The 22,663-nt window shown below is 41.7% G+C and overlaps 1 protein-coding gene across 1 annotated transcript; it reads left to right on the top strand.

Annotated features, from left to right (window-relative positions):
* Nucleotides 1-261: 261 nt before the first annotated feature.
* On the top strand, nucleotides 262-20,725 carry CD163L1 (CD163 molecule like 1). Its single transcript, XM_019617860.2, has 12 exons — nucleotides 262-604; nucleotides 1,308-1,619; nucleotides 2,078-2,395; nucleotides 3,167-3,481; nucleotides 9,545-9,859; nucleotides 10,510-10,572; nucleotides 10,660-10,974; nucleotides 11,169-11,204; nucleotides 11,591-11,728; nucleotides 12,549-12,644; nucleotides 14,500-14,652; nucleotides 17,948-20,725. Exons 1-12 carry the CDS (start codon nucleotides 262-264, stop codon nucleotides 18,049-18,051), a joined length of 2,508 nt encoding a protein of 835 aa, XP_019473405.1. The 3' UTR covers nucleotides 18,052-20,725.
* Nucleotides 20,726-22,663: the final 1,938 nt, after the last annotated feature.

The following is a 22,663-nucleotide window of genomic DNA, read 5'->3' as shown; positions in this document are numbered from 1 at the left end:
AAAAAAAAAAGATTCTACAGAGCAGCAGCATTTTGGGGGGAGAAGAGAACAAAGCAGAGAAGGAGAGAGGGAAATTCAGGAGTTAAAAGACTTTCAGTCACATAGTACAGGCTACAGCATGGATGAATAAATAATTGTTTCAGAGTTGGTTTATGTGCTTCCTGTCCTACCACTCTACCCAGTAACCTGGGACACAGAAAGTGTTAGTAAACTAGATCTCTCTTACAATTTTCAATGTGATAGCATTAAATAATAATAGAAATGCTTAAATCCTTCATTATTCCTACAGGCTACGGCGGATACAGGTTGTCAAATGGCAGTACCACATGTTCAGGGAGAGTTGAGCTTCTTCATGGAGGCTCATGGGGAACACTCTGTGACTACTTGTGGAATTTTCCAGCTGCCAATGATCTCTGCCAGCATCTGGACTGTGGAGTTGCACTATCAATACCAGATGGACAGTCCTTTGGAAGAGGAAATGGGTCTTTCTGGAACGGTACATTCAGCTGTAAGAAGAATGGCTCATACTCGAGAGACTGTTCTGTGAGTGTACTAGATCAGAACAAATGCCCTGCTGGAAATGTTGCTCGTGTGATGTGCTCAGGTAAGCAATGGAAAGGGCTAAGAGAGAAATGAAAAATGGCTTCTTTGAGACGGATATGGACCCAAAAACCAGAGGGTATCTGTACAGCCAATCTCTGTATTTCGCCTGCTGCTACAGGTATTTATAGGGGCTGAGGCTGCACTTACCACAAGGCTGCTCATTCTCTATGAAATGCTCTTCATGCCAGGCAAGAGCAAGGGAAAGGCTGCTCCTCAGGAGAGAACAAGCTGGGTCCAGATGGTGAGACAATATGAGTGCATCCACCAGGGTATAGTCTGAAGGATCCAAACACGGAGGGCTGAACTGGAGTGAAAAGTCAGGAACAGCAAAAGACAGGACAGTTACACCAACTACATAATTAAGGCGAGGACTGAAGGCCTGGTTCAGGCTTAATTAAGTCCTTGGACCAATGGTCTGAGTTGAGAGACACCTGGTCAGAGTAGTTAAGGTTCACTAAGAGCCTTGAAATCTAGTGCCTCAAGTTTAAAAATTACAGGAGATCAGATTCTGATTTCTAATCATTCTTCTCAGTAAAGCAGCGGGACTAAAATCTAGTTATATGTATGGAAATTCTTGTGGCCAGTGGAGTCATTTTTGCTCCTTCTCATTGCTAAGGAAAATTCATTTCCAAGCCACTTTTTAGTTCATGCTCATGAGCAGTTACCAGTATGACATCTTGGTATTCATTTTCTCTTATATTCAGGGTGCCCAGGGGGCAGACTAGTGAATGGCACCACATGCTCTGGCAGCGTGGAAATCCGCCATGGAGATACATGGGGAAGACTCTGCCACTCCCACTGGAATTTGCAGGCTGCTAACGTTCTCTGCTATCAGCTGAACTGTGGCTATGCAAAGTCAATCCAGACAGGAGACAGTTTTGTGGATGGGAATGGACCTGTATGGAGAGATGCTTTTCACTGTGAAGGGACAGAGTCCTGCCTGTGGGATTGTGCTCAAGTGACTTTGGGCAATCCAACTTGTTCAGCCAAAGAAGTAGCCACTGTTGTTTGCTCAGGTAAGTCAGGAATGGTTTTTTTCAGGTTTTGAAACTTCAGACCAAAGCAATCTTTGTGATCTCACTTTGCCAAGTTGTATATGTCAGCTTATACTTAACATCCTTCTCCTTCCTTCACTATCCACCCATCTCCCTTCTGTACCCAGTTTCAGCATAAAAACTTCATTTAGTAGGATTTCACTCTAGAGGAAATCACATTATTCAGATGTGCCTGATTCTAGGAGGACCTAGCCTTTTAGTTGGGCATGTCTTTCTTGCTTCCTATTGCAAAATCTTCTGGGCATAGAAGCAAGCAAAGCCTTGCCACAGGCTATCTCCTTAATAACTGGTGTGAAATACTCTTTACCATCATATAATTTTAACTTCCACCTCTCCCCTGCATGTTATTTCTACTGTGCATGTTATTTTCTACAGCAGAAAATTTTATTCAATGCATTTTCCAAACTTTTTGAGCCCAGGTCTTGCTGAATCACTCAGACTCTCAGATGGTCAGAGCCGCTGTGATGGGCATGTTGAAATCTCCCTCAATGGCATGTGGGGCAGAGTCCTAGATGATGACTGGAACATCAAAGATGCTCATGTGGTATGCAGACAGCTCCAATGTGGAACAGCAAAGAGAGCCTATTACCTTCCAAGGTCTGAACGAGGCATCGGTCCTGTGGGCTTAAGAAGTGTCCAGTGTGATGGAAATGAGACTCAGCTAGTGCTCTGCAAGACCTCCCATTCTCCGGTGCTGTCAGCAGGAGTTGCTGAAGATGTTGGTGTGATTTGCTCTGGTGAGTCACTGTGTGAAAAGAACAGAATGCTTTCTAGGGTTAACTCTAGCCAACCTTGTGCTGTGGTCTCACCAGATCTTAAATAGGCATGGATCAGAGCTTGTGAAACTCACCTACTTGTATACACTAAGAGATAAATGATAGTCAAAGAAGCAAGAAGAAAGAAAGAATTCTTAAAATAATTCTTAAATTCTTAAAATAATTCTTAAAGAATTTAGCTCACAGAATCAAAAAGAAACAAAAGAATACAGAAGTCATAAAAGCACTAGTTTGTCAGCGACTATCCACATTTTAACTGACATCAAAGACATGAATAGATTTGGTTTTGTGACTCTTCTATACATGTATAGGCACATGCAGCCTTTCTGAATATACACATAAACAAGTACTATTGCTACATATCTCTTATTTTGTAAAGCATCTGTTGCAGTACCTGTTTCTGAACTAAATGCGTTTAATTAGAAAACAGCTTCTCAGACTTTCTAAAATAAGGTGATGTTTGCACATACTTATCACGAGTAGATTACTAGATTACTGCTACCCATTTGCAGTTACCAACAGGAATTACTTAAACATTTACCTGTTGCAGGAGTAGTCCTTTGCCTTTATGTGGTTTTAGCATCACGGGAGTTCTGCCTAAGAAATCATAATAAATGAACTGGAATCTAACAAGAACATGATGCCTCAAATTTGCTTTAAATATACACTCATTAAATTGACCAGTGCATTATCAATATATTCAATACTGTCGGTTGCATTTTCTTCTTGCAGAGAGCCAGCAAATCAGGCTGGTGAATGGAACAAAACGCTGTGCTGGGAGAGTGGAGCTTTATCATGATGGCATCTGGGGCACTATCTGTGATGATAACTGGGATCTATCAGATGCAAATGTTATTTGCAGACAGCTGGGATGTGGATATGCCATCAAGGCATTAGACTCTGCTCACTATGGAGAAGGCTCAGGACAAATCTGGCTGGATGACGTGAACTGCACTGGGTCTGAATCCAATATCTGGGCATGTCCCTCTAGGGTATGGGGTCATCACAATTGCCAACACAAAGAGGATGCTGGAGTCTTATGCTCAGGTATGTTCAAAGAATATGTTTCATAGCCTGTGAATTGAAAGAGAACACAAATGGGAAAGCTGAGAATTGGTGAAGCCTTGCTTGAACAGCTTGTCCTGTCTGCAAGCATGGCCCATCATCACAAAGGGTGTACTGAAGTCCTTATTTTGCATTCAGACATGTACACGCAAAAGTGTATGCTGAGAGATTTGAGGGATGAATTGGAGGGTTGCTATATCAAGAGGCTGTGGTTGCATGTTGTGCAGAAGGAGGTCATCAACTGTCAAGTGCCAGACTGTTTACCAGTGGACAAGGTCAGCACAAAGGTCACAGACACCTCATTAAAGAAGTGTGTTTATCTTTACTTAAGTTTAAAGCAATTAGATAATAAGTGCAATGAGATAGCAAGAATAAAACAGAACAAGGCAATGCGCCTAACTATTACTGCATGAGTAATAGCAATAGCCATTAAGAAAGATACATCACCAATTGCCCTAATACTCTACCATCATCCAGATTTGCAGTTGCTGGGGAGCTCCAGTTGCAGAGAGGATTTGGAGAGCCTTCCCAGCAACCGGGAAGTCCTACTCAGTGCATCCAGTCATAGTTGAGGCCTCCAACTTCACTATAAAAGGATCCAGCTTTTATATTATTGAATAAACACATTTACATGACAATTAGGAGGAAACATCTGGTTTCATTCTCTCTTTGGATTCCACCACAAGCCTGGAGAGGGCTCAAGAAGGAACCAAGGAGGTTTGTGTGCTAGTAGACCTTAACAATATGCTTCCAAACAGGGAGAGGTTAACACACTCTCATAATACTTTCTCTAAGCTACATCTCTTGATAATGAGATGTTTTGCCCAAGATGCATACTTTGCCAATAATTATGTGTCACGGAGTTAACTAGATCAATTTACGCCCGTGACAGGGGGGCAGTAGGCCCCTGCCCTCCCCCTTCACCCCACAAAATGGGAAGGAAGGGAGGAAAAAAACAGTGGCAACAATCTATGGAGGAAAACTTATTTTACTAACTATGATATCGGAATCCAAGATAACACAATATAATACAATCTGATTGAAATTGAGACTAATAAATCAAATAAGATAGGAGAGAGAGAGTTCCCGAGACCGACTCAAACCTGAAAAGCTTGGAATGGCCAGGAAAGCACCCTGCAGCACCCACTGCCAGGCAGTAAGAGACCGCCCCACCCGGAAGGGCCAGATCCCATGGCTTCCGTAATGTATAGGGATAGGTGCCTGGAATTGGAGCATTAACACTTTAACTCCCAGTATACTACATGATGTTTTGATGCGGAATACTGAGAACCAAAAAAAAAAAACATAAAACCATGAAATTATACTTTTTGCTAATGATACATTTTGCTAATGATTGGATACTGACAATATATCAATATATAACTCTGAGTTGTGAGATTTATCTAGAGGTTCAAAGCCTACTGTTCAGGCCTTAGTACTTCACAGATAGTCAGCAACAGCTGGCTTTGAAACTTATGGAAACAATCCACTGCACACCAAAACATTAACAAATCAGAGGAACATATGGTGCTTCTGCTCATGCATATTTGAAAAAGAATGCCAGCAGCAAGAGAGAGGAGAAATAGAGTAGACATCTGGGGGACATTGCTGGAGACATGACTTAGAAGGTGACAGTCCTTGCTGGAGGAGATATGCTTTTTGAGAGGCTGTAGCCTGTGAATAAACTACACAGGAACAGATAAACTTTTGAAAGGGTTGAAACCTGTGGAGGGCATACACTGGACCAAGTACAACCCCTGAAGGGATTGCAGAGAAGGAGTCATACTGGAGCAGAGAAAAATGAAAAAGTGCAGCGCAAAAAAAGGCCAACTTTCTGCACTGCCATTCACAGAATCACAGAATGGCCCGGGTTGGAAGGGACCTCAAGAATCATGAATTTTCAACCCCCCCACACCACATGCAGGGCCACCAACCTCCACATTCAATACTAGACCAGGCTGCCCAGGGTCCCATCCAATCTGGCCTTGAAAACTTCCAGGGACGGGGCATCCACAACCTCTCTGGGCAGCCTGTTCCAGCACCTCACTGCTCTCATAGTAAAAAACTTCCCCCTGACATCCAACCTAAATCTTCCTTCCCTCAACTTAAAACCATTTCCCCTTGTCCTGCTGTTATCTACCCTTCCAAAGAGTTGAAATTTAATTCCCTTCAGTGAAGGCATTTGTAGGGATTTGTAGAGATGGCAGGGATGTGGTTGTTAACAGCAGGTAGCTAAGTACCACACAGCCACTCTCTTACTCTGCCTAGTCATTAGAACAGGGGGAGAAAGTAAGATAAAAAGAAAGCTCATGGGTTGAGAAAAAATACAGGGAGATTGCTCACCAATTACCATAGAGGGAAAAGACTCTCAACTTAAGAAAGATTAATTTAATTTATTGTCATTCTTCATGAACTGATCTTATGTGAGCATCCCACAGCCTGTGGAGGAGCTCATGGTGCAGCAGTGGATGTGGCCTGAAGGTGGTCACAGTTCATGGAGAACCCCTCAGGAGCATGTCCTGGGCTGGAGCTGCAGCCCGTAGAAATGACCTGATGCTGTAGCAGGTGGTCTGGGAGGAGCTGCAGCTCAGGGAACACGTGCTGGAGCACTCTATTCCAGAAGGACTCCATTTCATGGTAAGAAACCATGCTGAAGCAGTTCTTGAAGAACTACAGCCTGTGGGATACCTACACTGAATCCATTCATGAAGGATGCCATTCTGCGGGGGAAGGATTCCATGCTGAAGTAGGGAAAGAGAAGGAGAACAAAGGAGTAGAAACAACAACCTGTTATGGACTGATTGCAGCTTCCATTCCTCATTTTTCTGAGCTGTTTTGGGGAGAGAACGTAGAAGGTAAATGAAGGAGGGTGTTGTTAAATGGCAATTAGTAGGAGTGGGAAAGGGAATTCAAGGTGTTTCTCTATGCATTTGTTTAATTGTTAATTTTTTTCTGCTTTTTTTTTTCCTTCTTATTACCCAAAACAATTGTTAAAATTCTGTTAAGTGGCAATAAGTAATATAAGTGGAGACTGTTTTGCCCATAATAGCAGGTAATATGTGTGTAAGACACTCCAGCATAAAATAGCATGCCCTGGGACTGGACTAATTGCAGTAATTCTGAAGTTCCAGGGAAGTCTTGATTCTGGTATTGTGAATATGTCTTATTGTTTCATAGTGTAAGTGTTGCACCCATATTGGGGGAAGGTACAAATTGTGTATATAAACAGGTGGGAAAATAAGACTGTGACAGACCAGAGAAAGCTCTTGTTGGATGGGAAAGATTTGGGAAGAACTCCACTGGCCTAGAGCCCATGTTCAAGAATGTCAGCTTGGGGGATACAGAGAGGCTACGGTGTAAAACTCCAGGAGAATAGTGTGTTGCTCTGCTGTGAGGCACACCAGGGCCTACAATATGTTTTCAACAGGGTTCCAAAGGGGACTGGGACAGCTTAGCAGAGCTGGCAAGTTCTGTTGATGGTGTCTATAAGAGTAAAGGTTTGCCAAAAGTGGTTTTAACTTGTGCCGAGCAGGAAAGGAAGGATTCTGGTCAGAAGCTAGCAAGTAGTAGCAATGAAATGGACAAATTGCAATGCTGCTTTTGGGAGCACAAACAGCTTAGAAAGACTGACCTAGAGGGGAACTCTGCTTCCTTAGAAAGTTAAACAAGGGAAGTTAAGCAAGCTTCCAGCCATGAGAAGGCATGATAGCAAAAACATGCATGAGGGAGACTGGACCACAGTCTCTTCTTGAAGCAGGAGGAATCTCTCCCTTATCTCTGAAGTCCCTCTCACCAACAGATATGAAGAACTGAGGATGGAAAGAGAAGAGGGTGTGGATAATAGTTCAAACCTAGAAAGGGACAACCACATTAATATGGTCCAACCAAGGACCCAAATCAGAACCGATGCCACCAAAAGATGGTGAAAGGTCTTAATAATTGTGGACTCCTCTGTGAAGGTCACTAGGCACCCATTTGCCTCCCAGAGAGAGGCAAACTCTCTTTCTCTAGAGAATTTCGCTGCCTGCAGTCAGGACATCAGGAAGGCATTATCAGGTCTAATAAAATTGGAGGACTACTATCCGCTCCTGCTCTTTCAAGCTGAGTCATAGGAGGCTGCAATTAGGAAATTGCATACAAAATATTAAAAAAAGACTTCATTTCCTTTGGAAAGATTTTAAAGGAATCAGGAGCATAGGTATTTTTCCCCTTCATCAGGGGATCCCTGGGCAACTGGGATCCAGGCAGAAAGAAGAGAACAGACCAGCTGAAGGAATGGCTGTGTGGATGGTGTCATGCTCAGGGTTTTGAGTACTGTGATGTTGGATGTACCTTCAGGAGGCTGGGCATGTTGACATCAGATGGGACACAACTCACTAGGAGGGGCAATATAATGGGGAGCAAGCGGTTTGGGCTGATCAGTAGAGCTTTATACTAGATTTGATGGGAGAAGGGGATATACTTCTGAATGATAGAGAAAGGCTGAGGAGAGCTGTCACTTTAGGAAACAGCTTTTGCAAATCTCAAATTTGTCCCAGAGGAACGTGGGAGGGTTCCTCCAAGAAGGGAATGTGGCTGATAGCACAGTTGAAGTGACTCTACACTAATGCATGCAGCGTGGGAAATAAGCAGGAGGAGGTGGAAGCCACAGTCCAACTAGAAAGCTATCATATCACCTAAATGCTATCACAGAAACATGGTGGGATTAATCACATGATGGGAATACTACAGTAGAGGGCTGCAAGATTTTTAGAAGGAATAGGCAAGGCAGGAGGGACAGGGGAGTTCTCTATATTAAGAAGTGGATAGATTGTGAAGAACTGCCACTGTGAAACAGCCACCCTCAGATTGAGAGCATGTGTGTTAAATCTAGGGACCAGACCAACAAAGCACATTTGATTATCGGGGTCTACTACAAGCTGTCTGATCAAGGGGAGCCTGTGGACAAAGTCTTCTTGCTTCACCTCACAGGCATTCATCCTGATGGGGGATTTCAAACATCTAGGCATCTACTGGGAAAGGAACACAGCAGGCTGCAAGCAATCCAGGAAAATTCTAGAGTCTGTTGAGGATAACTTCCTGGTTCACCATAGATGACGTGTTACTGGACCCAGTGCTCACCAACACGGAGATCACTAAAGAAGTTAAGATTGGAGGTGATCTGGGCTGTAGCCTGGCAAACAGAAGAGACAAGACTCTGAACTTCAGGAGAGCAAAGTTGTGTCTATTTAAGAAATTATTGAATGGAATTCCCTGGGAAGCTGTCCTTAGGGACACAGGAATTGAACAGTGGTGGTAGCTCTTTAAGGAAACATTTCTGAGAGCAAAAGAGCTCTCCATTTCCCTACATAAGAAATCAATAAGAAATAAGAAAGAAGAGGCAGGAAACCAGCCTTGCTGAGCAAGGACCTGTTGGTCAAACTGAGGAAAAAGAAGGTCATGTACAGGCAGTTGAGGCAAGTACATGTGGCATGGGAAGAATGCAGGGGTGCCATCTAGGCATGCAGAGGTGGGATGAGGAAAGACGAAGCACAGAGATGGGATCAGGTGAGGGATGTGAAAAATAACAAGAAGAGATTCTACAGTACATCAGTCAGAAGAGACAGGAAAAGGAGGGTGCGCCCCTCTGATAAATGGGAAGATAGAACTGGCTTCAACAGACATGGAGGAAACTGAGGTACTCAACAAACCTCAGTCTTCATTGCCAGTCAGGCAACTCTCATGTCCCTGATACTCTAGGCGGGAGCTGAGGGAGCAATATCCCTCCCATTGTATGATATCTGCACTTTCCTCACCTCTAGAAAAGCGTGTGACCAGCTGCAACAGGAGCCTCAAAGAAAACTGTATGCCCTGAGATCAGTTGAATGATAAAGTACTGGCCACTCCTGTGGATTCTTGGAGTGGGACAATAGTCAAAATCACTAAGGAAGTGGCCCCTATTGTTTGAAGAGTAATGCTTACTGAATGGTTGATCTTTGGAAACAAGACAATGAAATGTGTGTTGTATCGTGTCCTCTGATTCCATTTTTATATCTTCACTTTCAGAGTTCCTGGATCTCAGGCTGGTGAATGGCAGTGGCTGTGCTGGACGGCTAGAAGTTTTCTACAATGGGACATGGGGGAGCATTTGCTCCAATCGTATGTCCCAACTCACTGCAGTAACTGTATGCAAACACTTGAACTGTGGAGATGGTGGGGAAATTGAAAGAGATTTCAAATATGGCAGAGGTTCTGGGCCCACATGGCTGGATCACATTGAGTGCACTGAGCAACACAGCTCTCTCTGGCAATGTCAGTCAGACCCCTGGGATCCTCAGTCATGTGATAACCGAGCAGAAGAGACCCATATTTCTTGCACTGGTAAGTACGAATGCATCCATGCAGTATCTCCCAAATATACATACATCTGCACATGCATACATGGACAATATGATGCTTACCTCATGTTTATTTATTTCCAGTTTATATTATTTTCAGTTTCGTGAAATTGTTACAAACATTTTGTCTACATCTCTGCTGAAAATGAGTAAATTAAAGTGATATCAGTGTTAAAATCCAAGGGAAACCCCTGACAGAAGACTAGAGACAAGTATGTATTTCTATATGTATGAATGCAAAGCAGTGTTTATATACATACAAATGCATGCACATAACCAAGTGCAAGTTTATGTTAGTTCAGTTCTAAATTATTGTTTCTGGTGCCTGCTTTTAGGACAGTATTTCATATCTGTGGGTTCCCACTGAAATATAAATAATTTTTAGATAACTCAGATCTCTTGAAAGGCACTTCAAGAGAAAAGAAAACAAAGTCATCAGAGAGTTTAAAGATTTTTTTAATATACAATAATAGCCAAACACTAATAAATGCCAACTACTACATCAACTACTAAATAGGTTACACATTTATTATAGGAAAAATGCACTTGGTGATTAATGCTCAGGAAGTTTACACTCCTTCACTCTTTCCAGAGAATAATCTAATTATTTAATTCAGTATTTAATTTCTGCAGGAAGAAAAGGAACAATGACTCCAGCCACATTTACTGAGTGTCCAAACTCTACAAGTTGCTCAGGTACTCCTACCCCTTTTTTTTTTTCCTAATTAGTCTCTATGGACCTTACTGCTATTCAGGCAATACAGATGCTTTTTTATTCTGCAGACAAGGAGAAGTTACGTGTTGTAGGAGGAGAGGATGCGTGCTCAGGAAGAGTGGAGATTTGGAATCAGGGTTCCTGGGGAACAATCTGTGATGATTCCTGGGATGTGGCAGATGCTAATGTTGTATGCAGGCAATTGGGCTGTGGTTCTGCTGTGTCTGCTCTGAGTGAAGCTGCCTTTGGGGAGGGGACAGGTCCCATCTGGCTGGAGAAGGTCCACTGTAAAGGAACAGAACTGTCACTTTGGGACTGTCCTTCCAAGCCTTTGCTCGGCAAAAACTGTGATCACAAGGAGGATGCTGCCGTGGATTGCTCAGGTTAGTAAAATGGTCCTTTGGTTCATCACACAAACTGGGGAGGGAGGTGGATAGAGGGATATTATGCCATCTGTCCATCCCAGTGATTAGCCTCTTTATAGTTCTGACTGAAGGAACTTCACAAACAGTATGAATATATTCTTCCTACTTTTCAGTTACCTCTTCCTTAATCTGGACTCACTTTCCTTTTGTAGGCGTGACAGAAACAACAGCACCTTCCACTAGAGCAGGTAAAATATTCCTTCTTCACCCTTTCTTCCTCCCATCAAATTAGGGACTTTCCTTGTCACTGATACTGCATAACAGGTAAATCTGAAATATATCAACCTTCTTTAGCAGGGGCATTGGTCTCAATGATCTCTTGAGGTCCCTTCCAACCCCTGCAGCTCTGTGATTCTGAGATATTCCAGCTCATCGGGAAGCATCTCCCACAGTCTTTTGTAAAGGAGAAATGAATGGCACTATTTCTAGCTGCTGAATTCTTTCTCAATGAGCAGAAATTATGCAGCAGGTGGCCTGCCTCACTCTGCTACCTGAGCACATGAGGAGGCTTCAGAGGAGCAGCCTTTGGGCTACTGGGTTCTTCCCTATGTGTTGCCTCTTTGTTTCCATTTAGTTTCAGCCCGCCGCTCAGTGACAAACACCAAGAGAGTTTCAGCACCTGTCATCCTCTGCATCATCCTGGGGGCCCTTCTCTGCCTGGTTCTTGCCATACTTGCTGGACAGATCCAAAGAGCCAGGGCACAGCAGAGAGGTGTGTTGGTATAAAATGCTTCCTTGAAATGGCTGGCAAGTTTTTAGCTGTCCAGGGGAGAAGGGGAGATGGGTGGCTGAGGTAAATGACACCTGCTGCTGCGCTGAGATTTTCTCTCATTCTCTGTCAATTAGTACAACTGGAAACTGACAGCAGCCAGGACAACTACTGGGAGTCTTGAGCCTGGTCTTCCTCTGTAGGATACTTGAAGTGACCTGCCTATGTGGGGAGAAACAGAGACAGGGGAACAACTTGAGAGTGGAAAGTGAAGTCAGTCTGGAGAAACAGTTTTCCAGTGAGAAACAGCAGAAATGCAAGGAAGGACAGCCAACTTACTAAAGGTGGCTTTTAGAATATCAAATCAATACAGCAACTGGAAACCTCATAGCTCGTAGCACATTAGATCTCAGACAAATGAGTAGTAATATCTCCAGTTCAGACTGGATCTGCATGAGATCTTTCCCTGAAGTGCCATAAACATCTGGAAAGCTTTCAGTCTCTTGAGTAATGAAAGGGCTATTAGAAGATAACACAAAACATAACTTTAAACAAAGAAACTTAGATATGCACAGAGATAGAATAAATTTAATGGATTTGTTTCCAAATCCAAACTTGCTTCCTCACCCAATATCTAAGGTCTCTGTCAAAATAAACTTTTTCTCCACATTTATTCTTAGCCAGCACCTCTTAGTGACTTTCTGCGTAGTAACCAGACTGTGTAGACGCTGTTAGCTCCCTCCTTCTTTTCATGACCTGAGTCACGAAAAGTATGGCCTGAGCATGGACAGAGTCTGTGAATGATCATGCATTTTATGTTCAGGCTTCAGGCTATCCTATGACTCCTTCAATGAGGTTGTCTATGAGGAGATTGACTACAAACTGATGAAGAAACAGCAAGGGATGTCTGTCCTCTCAGGTATGCGTGTCTTGTTCTCATCAAGAGAAACAAACTAAAGCTAATTTCTTCTGGTGGCCTCAGTATGAAACTGTGTAGTTTGCACATTTACCAGGAAACAAAACAGTTCCTACACTTGAGGAGTTTCCTGTCCTGTGTATTCTACTAATTCTTCTCTAAGGGATAATTCATTTTGTGCTGTTCCCACTGCAGCCAGAGAACATAGTTCAGCATGCCAGCCTCCAAAACCCTTACTCCTCACCCCACCCACTCCCTCACAAAAAAAAATAAGGAAAAAAAAGCTTTTGCTACAGGTGTTTAAAGCAGGAAAACTTAGCCTCCAATCATCATCTTTACACAAGATGCTGAAAATAAAATAAATCTTTGTTGGTGGTATTTCAGTCTTCACAGGATCGAGCCACTAGAAACTATAAATGTAATACCATGCAAACTGTTGCTTAATTTCTTACATGAATGGGGGGAATTAGGACAGAAAACAAACAAACAAACAAACACAGCATATTATTGGAGTTGAATAGGAAATTTTTACCCCAGTGATGAAAAAATGCTATCTGCCAGATATGGGGAGAAGAATTGTATTTTCCTAGTGATAATCAAGGCAGTCACATAAATATTGCCTTCTCTCAGGTAAATCTATTGCCAAAAGCACAACCAGTTTTGGACTTCAGCTGCCCATATTTCTAGTTTTCTGCTGTAATGTCTTTTATTTTCTACTGAACTTATTATATTTAGGTTTTTAATTATTTAAACTTTTATTTAAATTTTTTAACCCTTTACTTTCCTTACTTGTTTTGAAGGTTTCACTAAGAAAATCATTCCAAATAAGATCTCTTTTTCTAATCCAGATTGACTATTGAATAATGGGTGAAAAAAATGAAATAGGAGCACTTTGAATAAATTTTAATTTTACATGTGTATTGATTATATACATATTGTGCGTGCATGTATATACCATAGAACACTGAAAACTAAGGTTTACTGGGGGATGACTTCCAGATAAGTACAGATTATTGAGCTAGATGCCCCTGAAAAATCTGAACTTGACATCCTGGAGTTTGTTTATCTCCCTGAACAATTTTTGGAATTAACGAGTTTGAATTCTGCCAAGAGGTGCTTCTGGTTTCTCCCATAATTCTTCTCTCCTACCCTCAGATTCCCAAGTCTGCCAAGCCCACGCAAGCAGCTCTGAAGTAAACATGCATCTGGCTTTATTCAGCACTTTTTCGTCTTCATTTGTACACTCAAACCTGCTCTGGAAAGCTCTCTTAGAACAGAACTCTGTTTTAGGGCATCTTTCCCTCATTAGCATCTGTGGTCGGTTTCACTGATACCCTCGCTAAAGACAGTGGAAAATGAGAGACAGGGAAAAAGAACTGCAAATATTTTTCTCCAAAGGTTTGGCCCAAGTTTGTATCCAAACATCCAGAGGTGACAGCACAGGGCAGCTATTTAGCTAGACTATTTCACTGAAGTTTAACAGAGAGTGGTTAAAGTAATGAAAATACGAGGAAATAGGTGCTTTACAGAGCAATTTGTTATTGTGCAATTATGAAACAAAGTGGGGAAGACTACTTTGACATAAATTTTTCCACTAACTGCATTCTTTCATATGTTTGTCCTATTCCTGTTCATCCTCTATGTTGTTTTCTGCTTTCTACTTGTTACAACAACGTATGACAATTATTGGAGCTATATCACTGTGACATACTGTAGAGTCCTCAGGAGGAACCTTAGTTTCTTACCATTCATTATCATAGTACTGTTGTTATTGCAGGACTTATTTTTGGATCATAAGCTAGTGCTGTCTCTAGTGGAAGTTCTATCCCTATTACTGTTAATACCTATACTGTTTCAGAAGTCCCACCACTGCCTGGAAATAACCTGGAAGGTGGTTATGATGATGTAACAGATTCTCCTGGACCTGAAGATGCTTCTCTTTCTGAGCAGAGCAAGCAAGAAATCACTGGGGTCTCAGAAGAATGTGACAGAAATAATGATTCATGGAAAGGTGAGGCCAGAAGAGGAGCACTGCTGCTAATTTTCATATCCTATAGTTATTGTACCAAACTCAGGGAAAATCAAGGTGGAACATACCTCAAAAGATCACTTAGACTTTATCTAATCACTGTAAGGAAGAAATGCTATCTCATAGAGTCATAGAATGACCTGAGTTGAAAAGGACCATAGTAATCATCTAGTTTCAACCTCCCTGCTATGTGCAAGGTCGCCAACCACCAGACCAGGCTGCCCAGAGCCACATCCAGCCTGGCCTTGAATGCCTCCAGGGATGGGGCATCCACAACCTCCCTGGGCAGCCTGTTCCAGTGTGTCACCACCCTCTGTGTGAAAAACTTCCTCCTAATATCTAACCTAAACTTCCCCTGTCTTAGTTTAAAACCATTCCCCCTTGTCCTATCACTATCCACCCTTGTAAACAGACGTACCCCTTCCTGTTTTATACTCTCAAATGTTGGAAGGCCACAGTGAGGTCTCCCCAGAGCCTTTTCTTGTCCAAGCTAAACAAGCCCCGTTCCCTCAACCTTTCTTCATAGGAGAGGTGCTCCAGCCCTCTGATCATCTCAGTTCCCCCTCCTCTGGGCCCACTCCAAGAGCTCCATGTCCTTCCTGTACTGGGGCTCCAGGCCTGGACGCAGTACTGCAGAGGGGGCCTCACAAGAGCTGAATAGAGGGGAACAATCACCTCTCCCTCTGCTGGCCATTCCTCTCTTAATGCAGCCCAGGATACTGCTGACATTCCAGGCTGTAAGCACACACTGCTGGCTCATGTCCAGCCTCTTGTCCACTATGACCCCCAAGTCCTTCTCTACAGGGCTGATCTCAAGGAGTTCTTCTCCCAGTCTGTATAAACACCTGGCATTGCCCTGGCCCACATGCAACACATTGCACTTGGCCTTGAAGAACCCCATTAGATTCACATCTACCTACACTCTTCCAGGTAGATGCTTGTTAAACTGGTCTTTCAGCTAATTCAGTACGTGTTCTCACAACTTCTGCAGGTAACTTATACCTATGTTGTTTTTCTCCTTATAGCTATAAAATTCTTGCCTGTTGCCTCATTTGTCTTGCCTGCTGGAAATTAAAATTGCTGCCTCTAACTACGACTTCCATGAAGATAGATAGCTGTCACAAAGATAAATGAAACTTTTGAGTACTCGATATTGTTGACATATCTCCCCTCAGTTTTGTTTTGTATTTTATCTCTGTACAATGAAGCAATCTAAATTAGTGTATTTTCTACTTAGGTCTTGTTGGCTTGACTTTTGACCATTCTGCATCTCTACCCAGACTATTTCAGTGGGTCCATATCTTTCTAAAACTGTTTCATAACCAAAATTTTACAGTATTTCTATGCAGTATGATAGAAAGACCTGACTACTGTCAGTTAAACCTGAGTTCACATGTCTTACAGAATATCCTTCTATTTAAACACCAATGTGATATTTCCCTTTCTTGCAAGATGATATTTCTGACAACTGGCCTGCTGCAACTCTAAATCCTGTTTGCAACGTAACACATACCACTAGAATCTGATCTTCCTACTTGTGCAGTCGTTTATTTCTCCCTCCTTCTTCAGTTTTCAGTGTCATTAGATTTTATTCTATTTTCACCCGAAATTTGCCAAGATTATATCCAGATGATACCAAGCAGTATCATCTGAAAAAAGTAATAAGAACATGTATTTTGTCTCAGAACTGTATGAGAATATTTGGTTGTATGTAGGGCTGTCAGAGAACCTTATATGGTACAGTAAGATATGCAAAGAATATCACGTTCCTACAGAATTTATATCCTGTTTACTGAGGCTTGAATTAGAATGTATTTCTCTATTTTACTTATAAAAATACATTGAGGTTGACAGCGATTTTCTCTACTCCCTTATCAAAGCACTTTTAGATAACCAGAAAGAAAAAACAGATTTATCTGGTATGATTTAGTTTTTATAAATCCATGTTAGCAATTATCTACCTACTTTTTTCTTCTCTCTCCTTGTAAATAGTTGAAGTGTTCTCAGCTTTTTCTGATTCTGAATTTTAACTTAACTTTCTGTAATTCCTTATCTTTTTTTTTTTCTTCTGCCACAGGCCTTGCCTTGTGTTTCCTGTTCTCTGTGAATTCTTAAATACAGTAGATAGAATCATAGAACCACAAGGTTAGAAAGGACCTACAAGATCATCTTGTCCAACTGCCCACTCATTACCATTGCTACCACAAGCTACTAAATCATGTCTCCTAGCTCCTCATCCAGACAAATAGATAGATCCAGAAAGTGGCTGGAATAGATCCAGATAGTTGCCAGAGGATGGATTCAGCTAGGATTTTATCCTAGAACTGAATTTCACCAAACCCATACAATTAAAAAAAGAATTAATAAAAAAATTTAAGATAGACCTTTCTGTATCTATGCACTTACTGTAACTGTGGAACACATGATCAGTAGCTGAACTCCACTTTTGGGGTAGTGAAACATACATTTGACAGACCGAAGATATGAAAAAGCAATCAAAACATCTTAGGACTCAAAATGTTTTGAAAAACATTTTTTAAATCAAATCCTTATTGTTTTCATTTAAATTTTATGTATAAAGTTGTGTAGATCTATATATTACTTTAATTCTCAGTGTCTATGTCAACCTTTGCTGCTCTTGACTTCAGACAGAGTTGTTAAGCTGTACTGATAACCTTTGATGTTCACAGAAACCATGCATAAATTTAGGTATATTCTTTTTAATCTTCTAAAAATCAGAAGATACCAGGGGTTGCTAAATTTGGTAGTATAATAAAGGCTGCATGTCCCTACTCCAGCCAGTAACAAGGCTGAATAGGCATATACATATAATAAGAATATATATCCTTTGTAGATTTCAAACACCGACAATGGGTCAATCATTCTCCTGTGGTAGCCTTGGGAGGATCCAAATTAGGGCATACTTTTGGGAAGGACAAGGCTAGATCTACTAAATTTGTAATATGTCAGATAAAGAGAGCAAAAAATGCTTTTTAAAGTTGAGGTAGTAAAACACAGAATTGGGTTCTTTTGGCACATTGAATAATTGCTTTCATTAAAAATGATTATTGTTAAGTTCATTAAAAATGTTTATTGGGAAAAGTATGCTTGATCCTTGGATATTTTTATATGTGGCAGGAAGTAGAATAAAATAAGCTTTTCTCAAGTCTTTCTGAAGAAGGCAACAGACAGCCCATGCTGTCAACTGCACAATCATGCGGATGTAATACATGCAGAATGTGCATTTATATCAGTGTTCTTCCCTTCATGTTTTCAGACTGGAGTCCTAACGTGTCAAGAAACAAAACATCTGAAGCTCAGAGAGATTTATCCTCTGCTCTTGAAGACACAGGGTATGATGACATCAAAGAGCTGGGATAATGATTGAGACTGCTGAGCAGTACTGAACAGTTCTGTAATACATCACTGTTCAAAAAATGCTAATTGGAACCAGAAAAGCTTGCATTTAGGATTAGTTTTCATAAGTTTGGTTTATTTGCAGAGGAGTGTTAACATATGTAGAAGAAATACAAACATGATTGTTAAGACATTTTTTCAAACTTCCCTTGACTGCATGGACAATTTTGCTTTTTATTTCTAAATATTTTCATTGCTTTATTTCTTTTCTATTGAGGTAATTTTTCAACATATGATGTTTTCTTATTAAAAACTGTTTAAAGATCTTTTCTCGAAAGTGTGTTTCTGTCACGGTTTTATGATTTTTGTTATCAGTATTCCACACCATAACATCATGTAGTACACGAGGAGTTAAAGAGTTAATGCTCCAGTTCCATGTTGTTGACCTTAGACAGTCTTATGAGATGCTCCCCTTGGATCTTGGTTTCCAATTGCTAGCACCTGCAAGTATATAGTCGATAGTTCCAGGTACCTGGTTCTCAGAAGAGAAGAACTACAAATCCCAGATTTTCACTGTTCCATTTCCATTTTCCATTTAGACGGAAAGATGAAACTTCTTGTGAGTCACAAAATGCTCCCTTTCTTTTACTTCTCATCTCCGCGGTGTGTGCTCCCTACCCGTCTCGCCTTCAGCATTAGAGTAAGGCCTTTGGTTTTGGACACTCTCTCATTTAACTTGATTTACTAGCTTCAGTTCCAATTATATTGTCTTATATTGCCTTGTATTCCACTATCACATTTAGTGAATTATTTTTCTCCCTTAGCTTGCTGCTACTGTTTTGTTCTTAGGTCTATCTCCCTATCCTTTCACATTTCCCCTCTCCTGGAGCATTGGTTGGTGGGTCCCTCTACCCCATTAGTCACAGACCTGGGCTGAACCAGCCCTAAACCTTTTACGATTTCTCCCCCAAATCCAAAGAACTTCTTTCTGGAGATTATTAGGAATGGGGAATGAACTGCAAGAGAATTATTGATGCTGTGTTTCACCTTTTGGACATTTTATTTGTCACAAAGTGTGGAGTCCTGAATTAATTTTCTATATAGTACTTTATAAGATGAGAAACTCAGTGAGAGGCTGTTCTTGTCCTTAGTTAAGATGCAGAACTATATACAAGTGAATTGCAAATGTGATTGGAGAGAGAAACATTGATTCTCTTTTTCTCCTTCTATGCCATAATCGTGTAGTTTCACCCTAGCAGGCAGCTAAGTAAAACACAGCTGCTCACTCACTCTCCTCAGGTGGCATAGGGTAAGAGAATCAAAAAGGTCAAAGTGTGAGAATTCATGGGAAGGGGAATAGGTCTATAGATTATTATTCAGGCTAAGGGGGATCTGTGACACAATTACAGGATGCAGATGAAGTGCATGTTGGAATTGCACAGAATTTCTTGTGGGATGATTAGGAGCAGGGACAAAAGATGGAAAAAGGAGTTTAAATGAGTAGAGGAGGAACAAGTGTGAGAAAACAGGAGTAACAGGATAAAAGACCCAGCTGCATGTAAATAGTTTGCTGGTTAATATACTGTGTAGCCATGTCCTTTGCCTGTTCAATATTTATATTAAAGTACTGTCTAATTATTTCCAGGATTAAGAGTCTCTGTTGTTTGTGCACATGGCTGAGTGGAGCAAATGCACTGAGATCACAAGCCACAGGGGCCTGCATATCTGTGATGCCAGTGACTAATGCGATCACAGTGTGAGCTGAGGTCAGACGTGTATATACGGTGCATATGTGTACTCTATGTGCCTGTGCCTACTGGAAATACAACTTCAGCCTCACCATTGGTTGGACATAAGGAGAATGACGTGGAGCTTCTTGTGTCTAAATTGAAGAGAGATGGATTTGAACAATGGATCTGCATGGATGGCTGCATGATGGCTACAGATAATACAAAAAATGAAAGACAGTGATTGTTCCTGTGCTTTAGATTGTAGCTTAAGAAAACTATCAGCTGGAACAGACATAGTCGATGTCAGTGTAAAAACTACCAGTAACAGCACTAACTTTATTACTAACTAGGTAGCTTGTGATATACGATTCATTAAGTGAGTCTTAATTTTGCTTCATCTGTGGACAGGACTTCAAAGAGTCATTGGGACACCTCTAGTCCTTCATATATTTTTAAGTGTACTCTGAGATTTGTTCAGAAGTTGTGTGGTACTACTAAAGGAACCATTTAAAATAAGATATATGATATAGAAATTGCTTCAACGTAACAACTGGGCATCAACTTCTTTAGCAGACAAAGTGAAGGCTGCTTTCTTCATGGTACATAAGTTACTCACTTGATGACTTGCTCTGCCACGTATCCAGCTTTACACAGCTATCATATAAGGGAAAGCAGAGTCCCGATCAGAATGGCAGAACCAGAAAGTCCAGATATAGGCATGATATGTAAGAGAAACATGAGATACAAATGACACAAAAGACTGCAGTGGACTCTCCCATTGTCTTGGTGTCACAACTAGCCCTCTGTTCTAGGACTTTATTTAATTGTTGTTAGCAAAAAAACACTTGGCTACAGAGAAACAGACATCTCTAGTGCCCCAAAGTGGTTTCAGAAGTTGATGCTTCTCAAGCAGGGAATGGTGACACACTTGAATGAACGTGGTTTCCAAAATATTTATTCCTTCACATTTCTGTAAACTCCTGTATAAGGAGACAGTTGTTACAAAAAGTAGGGAGGGAATAATAACCTCTTTTTGTCACTTAAAAAAAAAATAATTAACTTAAAAAAAATCTAAATTATTAGTGATACAAATATACTCTTGAGAGAAAGTTCCTACTTTAGTTTTTTCATGAAATTAAAATCAAGTTGCCCCTTTCAACCACTGCGGATAGTATTTGTTGGTTTGCAGAATCATTTGCATATTAATAGAAACAGAAGCACAATTAGTATATTTTGATAAGATACTGTTTATTCTTAGAGACATCATTATTTTTGAGAACACAAGGCAAGAAAACAGCAAGTTACTTCCACATCCATCAGCACATAATCTTTAGTTTCATGCTCCCCTCCTCAGTCATTATTTAAACTTTTTCTACTATCCTAGACTCTCTTGTGCTTGTGTCCTGCCAACAAAGAAATGACCTCTCACAGCAGGATAATTCTTCAAGAAAATCCGCAACAGTTAAGTGGTTCTGGATGTATTTGGATCAATTAGTTCAGCTGCTACCAAAATGAATGCTCTATTTCACTGCCATTTACTGAAATGAATGATCATACAACAAAAGATGTCAACTCAGCAGGCTAATTTGGTGTATGATTAATCCCCAAAAGATTCCCATCACCACCAGACAGATGAACTTCTTGTTCTACAGTTAGTTCAAAATGACAAAATATTCAACAATACAACTACTCAGAATGAAGATGTGAGGTTGAAAAGTACAATGCAAAGGACAGAGATCATGGAATCATAAAATGGATTGGATTGAAAAGGACCTTTAAGATCATTTAGTTCCAACTCCCCTACTATAGGCAGGGACATCTCCCACTAGACCAGGTTGCACAAAGCCCCACCCAGCCTGGCCTTGAATACCTCCAGGGAGGGGTATCTACAACCTCTTTGGGCAACCTTTTCCAGTGTTTATACCACCCTCACTGGAAAGAATTTCTTCCTAATATCTAGTCTAAATCTACACTTTGCCACTTTAAAGCCAATTCCCCTCATCCTGTTGCTACATATCCTTATAAGAAGTCCCTCTCCAGCTTTTCTGTAGGTTCCCTTCAGGTACTGGAAGGAGGCAAGGAGAAGGAAAAAAGTCTCACCCTGCTTCCTTTCATGAACACGAGCACCTTGACCAACCCCTCTCACTTTCCTGGAGCCACAGAAGGACATCAGGCAGGAGGGCACCATAGCAGTCGCACACCTGGCTCACAGAAGGGCTCCCTTCAAAGCTGGACTTCCCAGCTCAGATCACGACAGACACTTCTCACCTCATCAGCTCCCTTCCTTTCCAGTCAGCCTAGAAGAGCTCTTCTACCCACTCCCACTGCAAAACAGCCATCGCGGGGCAGGGTCCCATGCCAGCCTTACACCCCGAGATCCTCTCAGTTGCTCCCCCCCACCCGTCCCCAGGCTGCAGGGCGCAATGCAAACTGCCCGAGGGAGAGCCGCTCAGTGCCGTACGTACCCTCCGTCGGCTCCAACGGGAGAAGCGTGCTTTCGGGAAAACATGCCGGAACGGTTAAGGCAGCTCCCCTCTGTCCTCCTCAGGAGCTTCCTCTCCTCCCACCTCAGCACGGAAAAGGGCACAGGCTCCCTCCCTCCCTTCACTTCCCAAGCCAGGCTTCAAAGGAGAGACAGCAAAGAGCACCTCACAGCTGGGACGAGGCCCCAGCCGTGGGGCACGAAGCTCCTGGGAAGATGGACATGGCATAGAGAGACAGAAAAGGAGGAGGAGGCAAGGAGAAAGAGAAGAAAACAGGGGATGGAGCGATGGCTCCTGCCTCTCCTTTGCTGTGGAATATCAGTAAAATCATTCTACCTAGATTCCACCTTTCTAGGGGATCCATATCTCTCCCTTGTAGGACAGCTGAATCCAAGAGGCTGACTCCAGGTTGCTAGTGACTGT

Source organism: Meleagris gallopavo, chromosome 1 (assembly GCF_000146605.3).
Source record: "Meleagris gallopavo isolate NT-WF06-2002-E0010 breed Aviagen turkey brand Nicholas breeding stock chromosome 1, Turkey_5.1, whole genome shotgun sequence".
NCBI classification, from domain to species: Eukaryota; Metazoa; Chordata; class Aves; order Galliformes; family Phasianidae; genus Meleagris; species Meleagris gallopavo.
This window is presented reverse-complemented; position numbering and strand designations above follow the sequence as displayed.

What these genes read in the sequence shown, in the direction of transcription:
- CD163L1 (XM_019617860.2), top strand. Translation starts at nt 262, where the DNA reads ATGCTTAAATCCTTCATTATTCCTACAGGCTACGGCGGATACAGGTTG. An exon ending in TGCTGGAGTCTTATGCTCAG is followed by an intron (nt 3,482 to 9,544) that starts GTATGTTCAAAG and finishes CTTCACTTTCAG; the next exon opens with AGTTCCTGGATCTCAGGCTG. An exon ending in AGCCAGGGCACAGCAGAGAG is followed by an intron (nt 11,729 to 12,548) that starts GTGTGTTGGTAT and finishes TTTTATGTTCAG; the next exon opens with GCTTCAGGCTATCCTATGAC.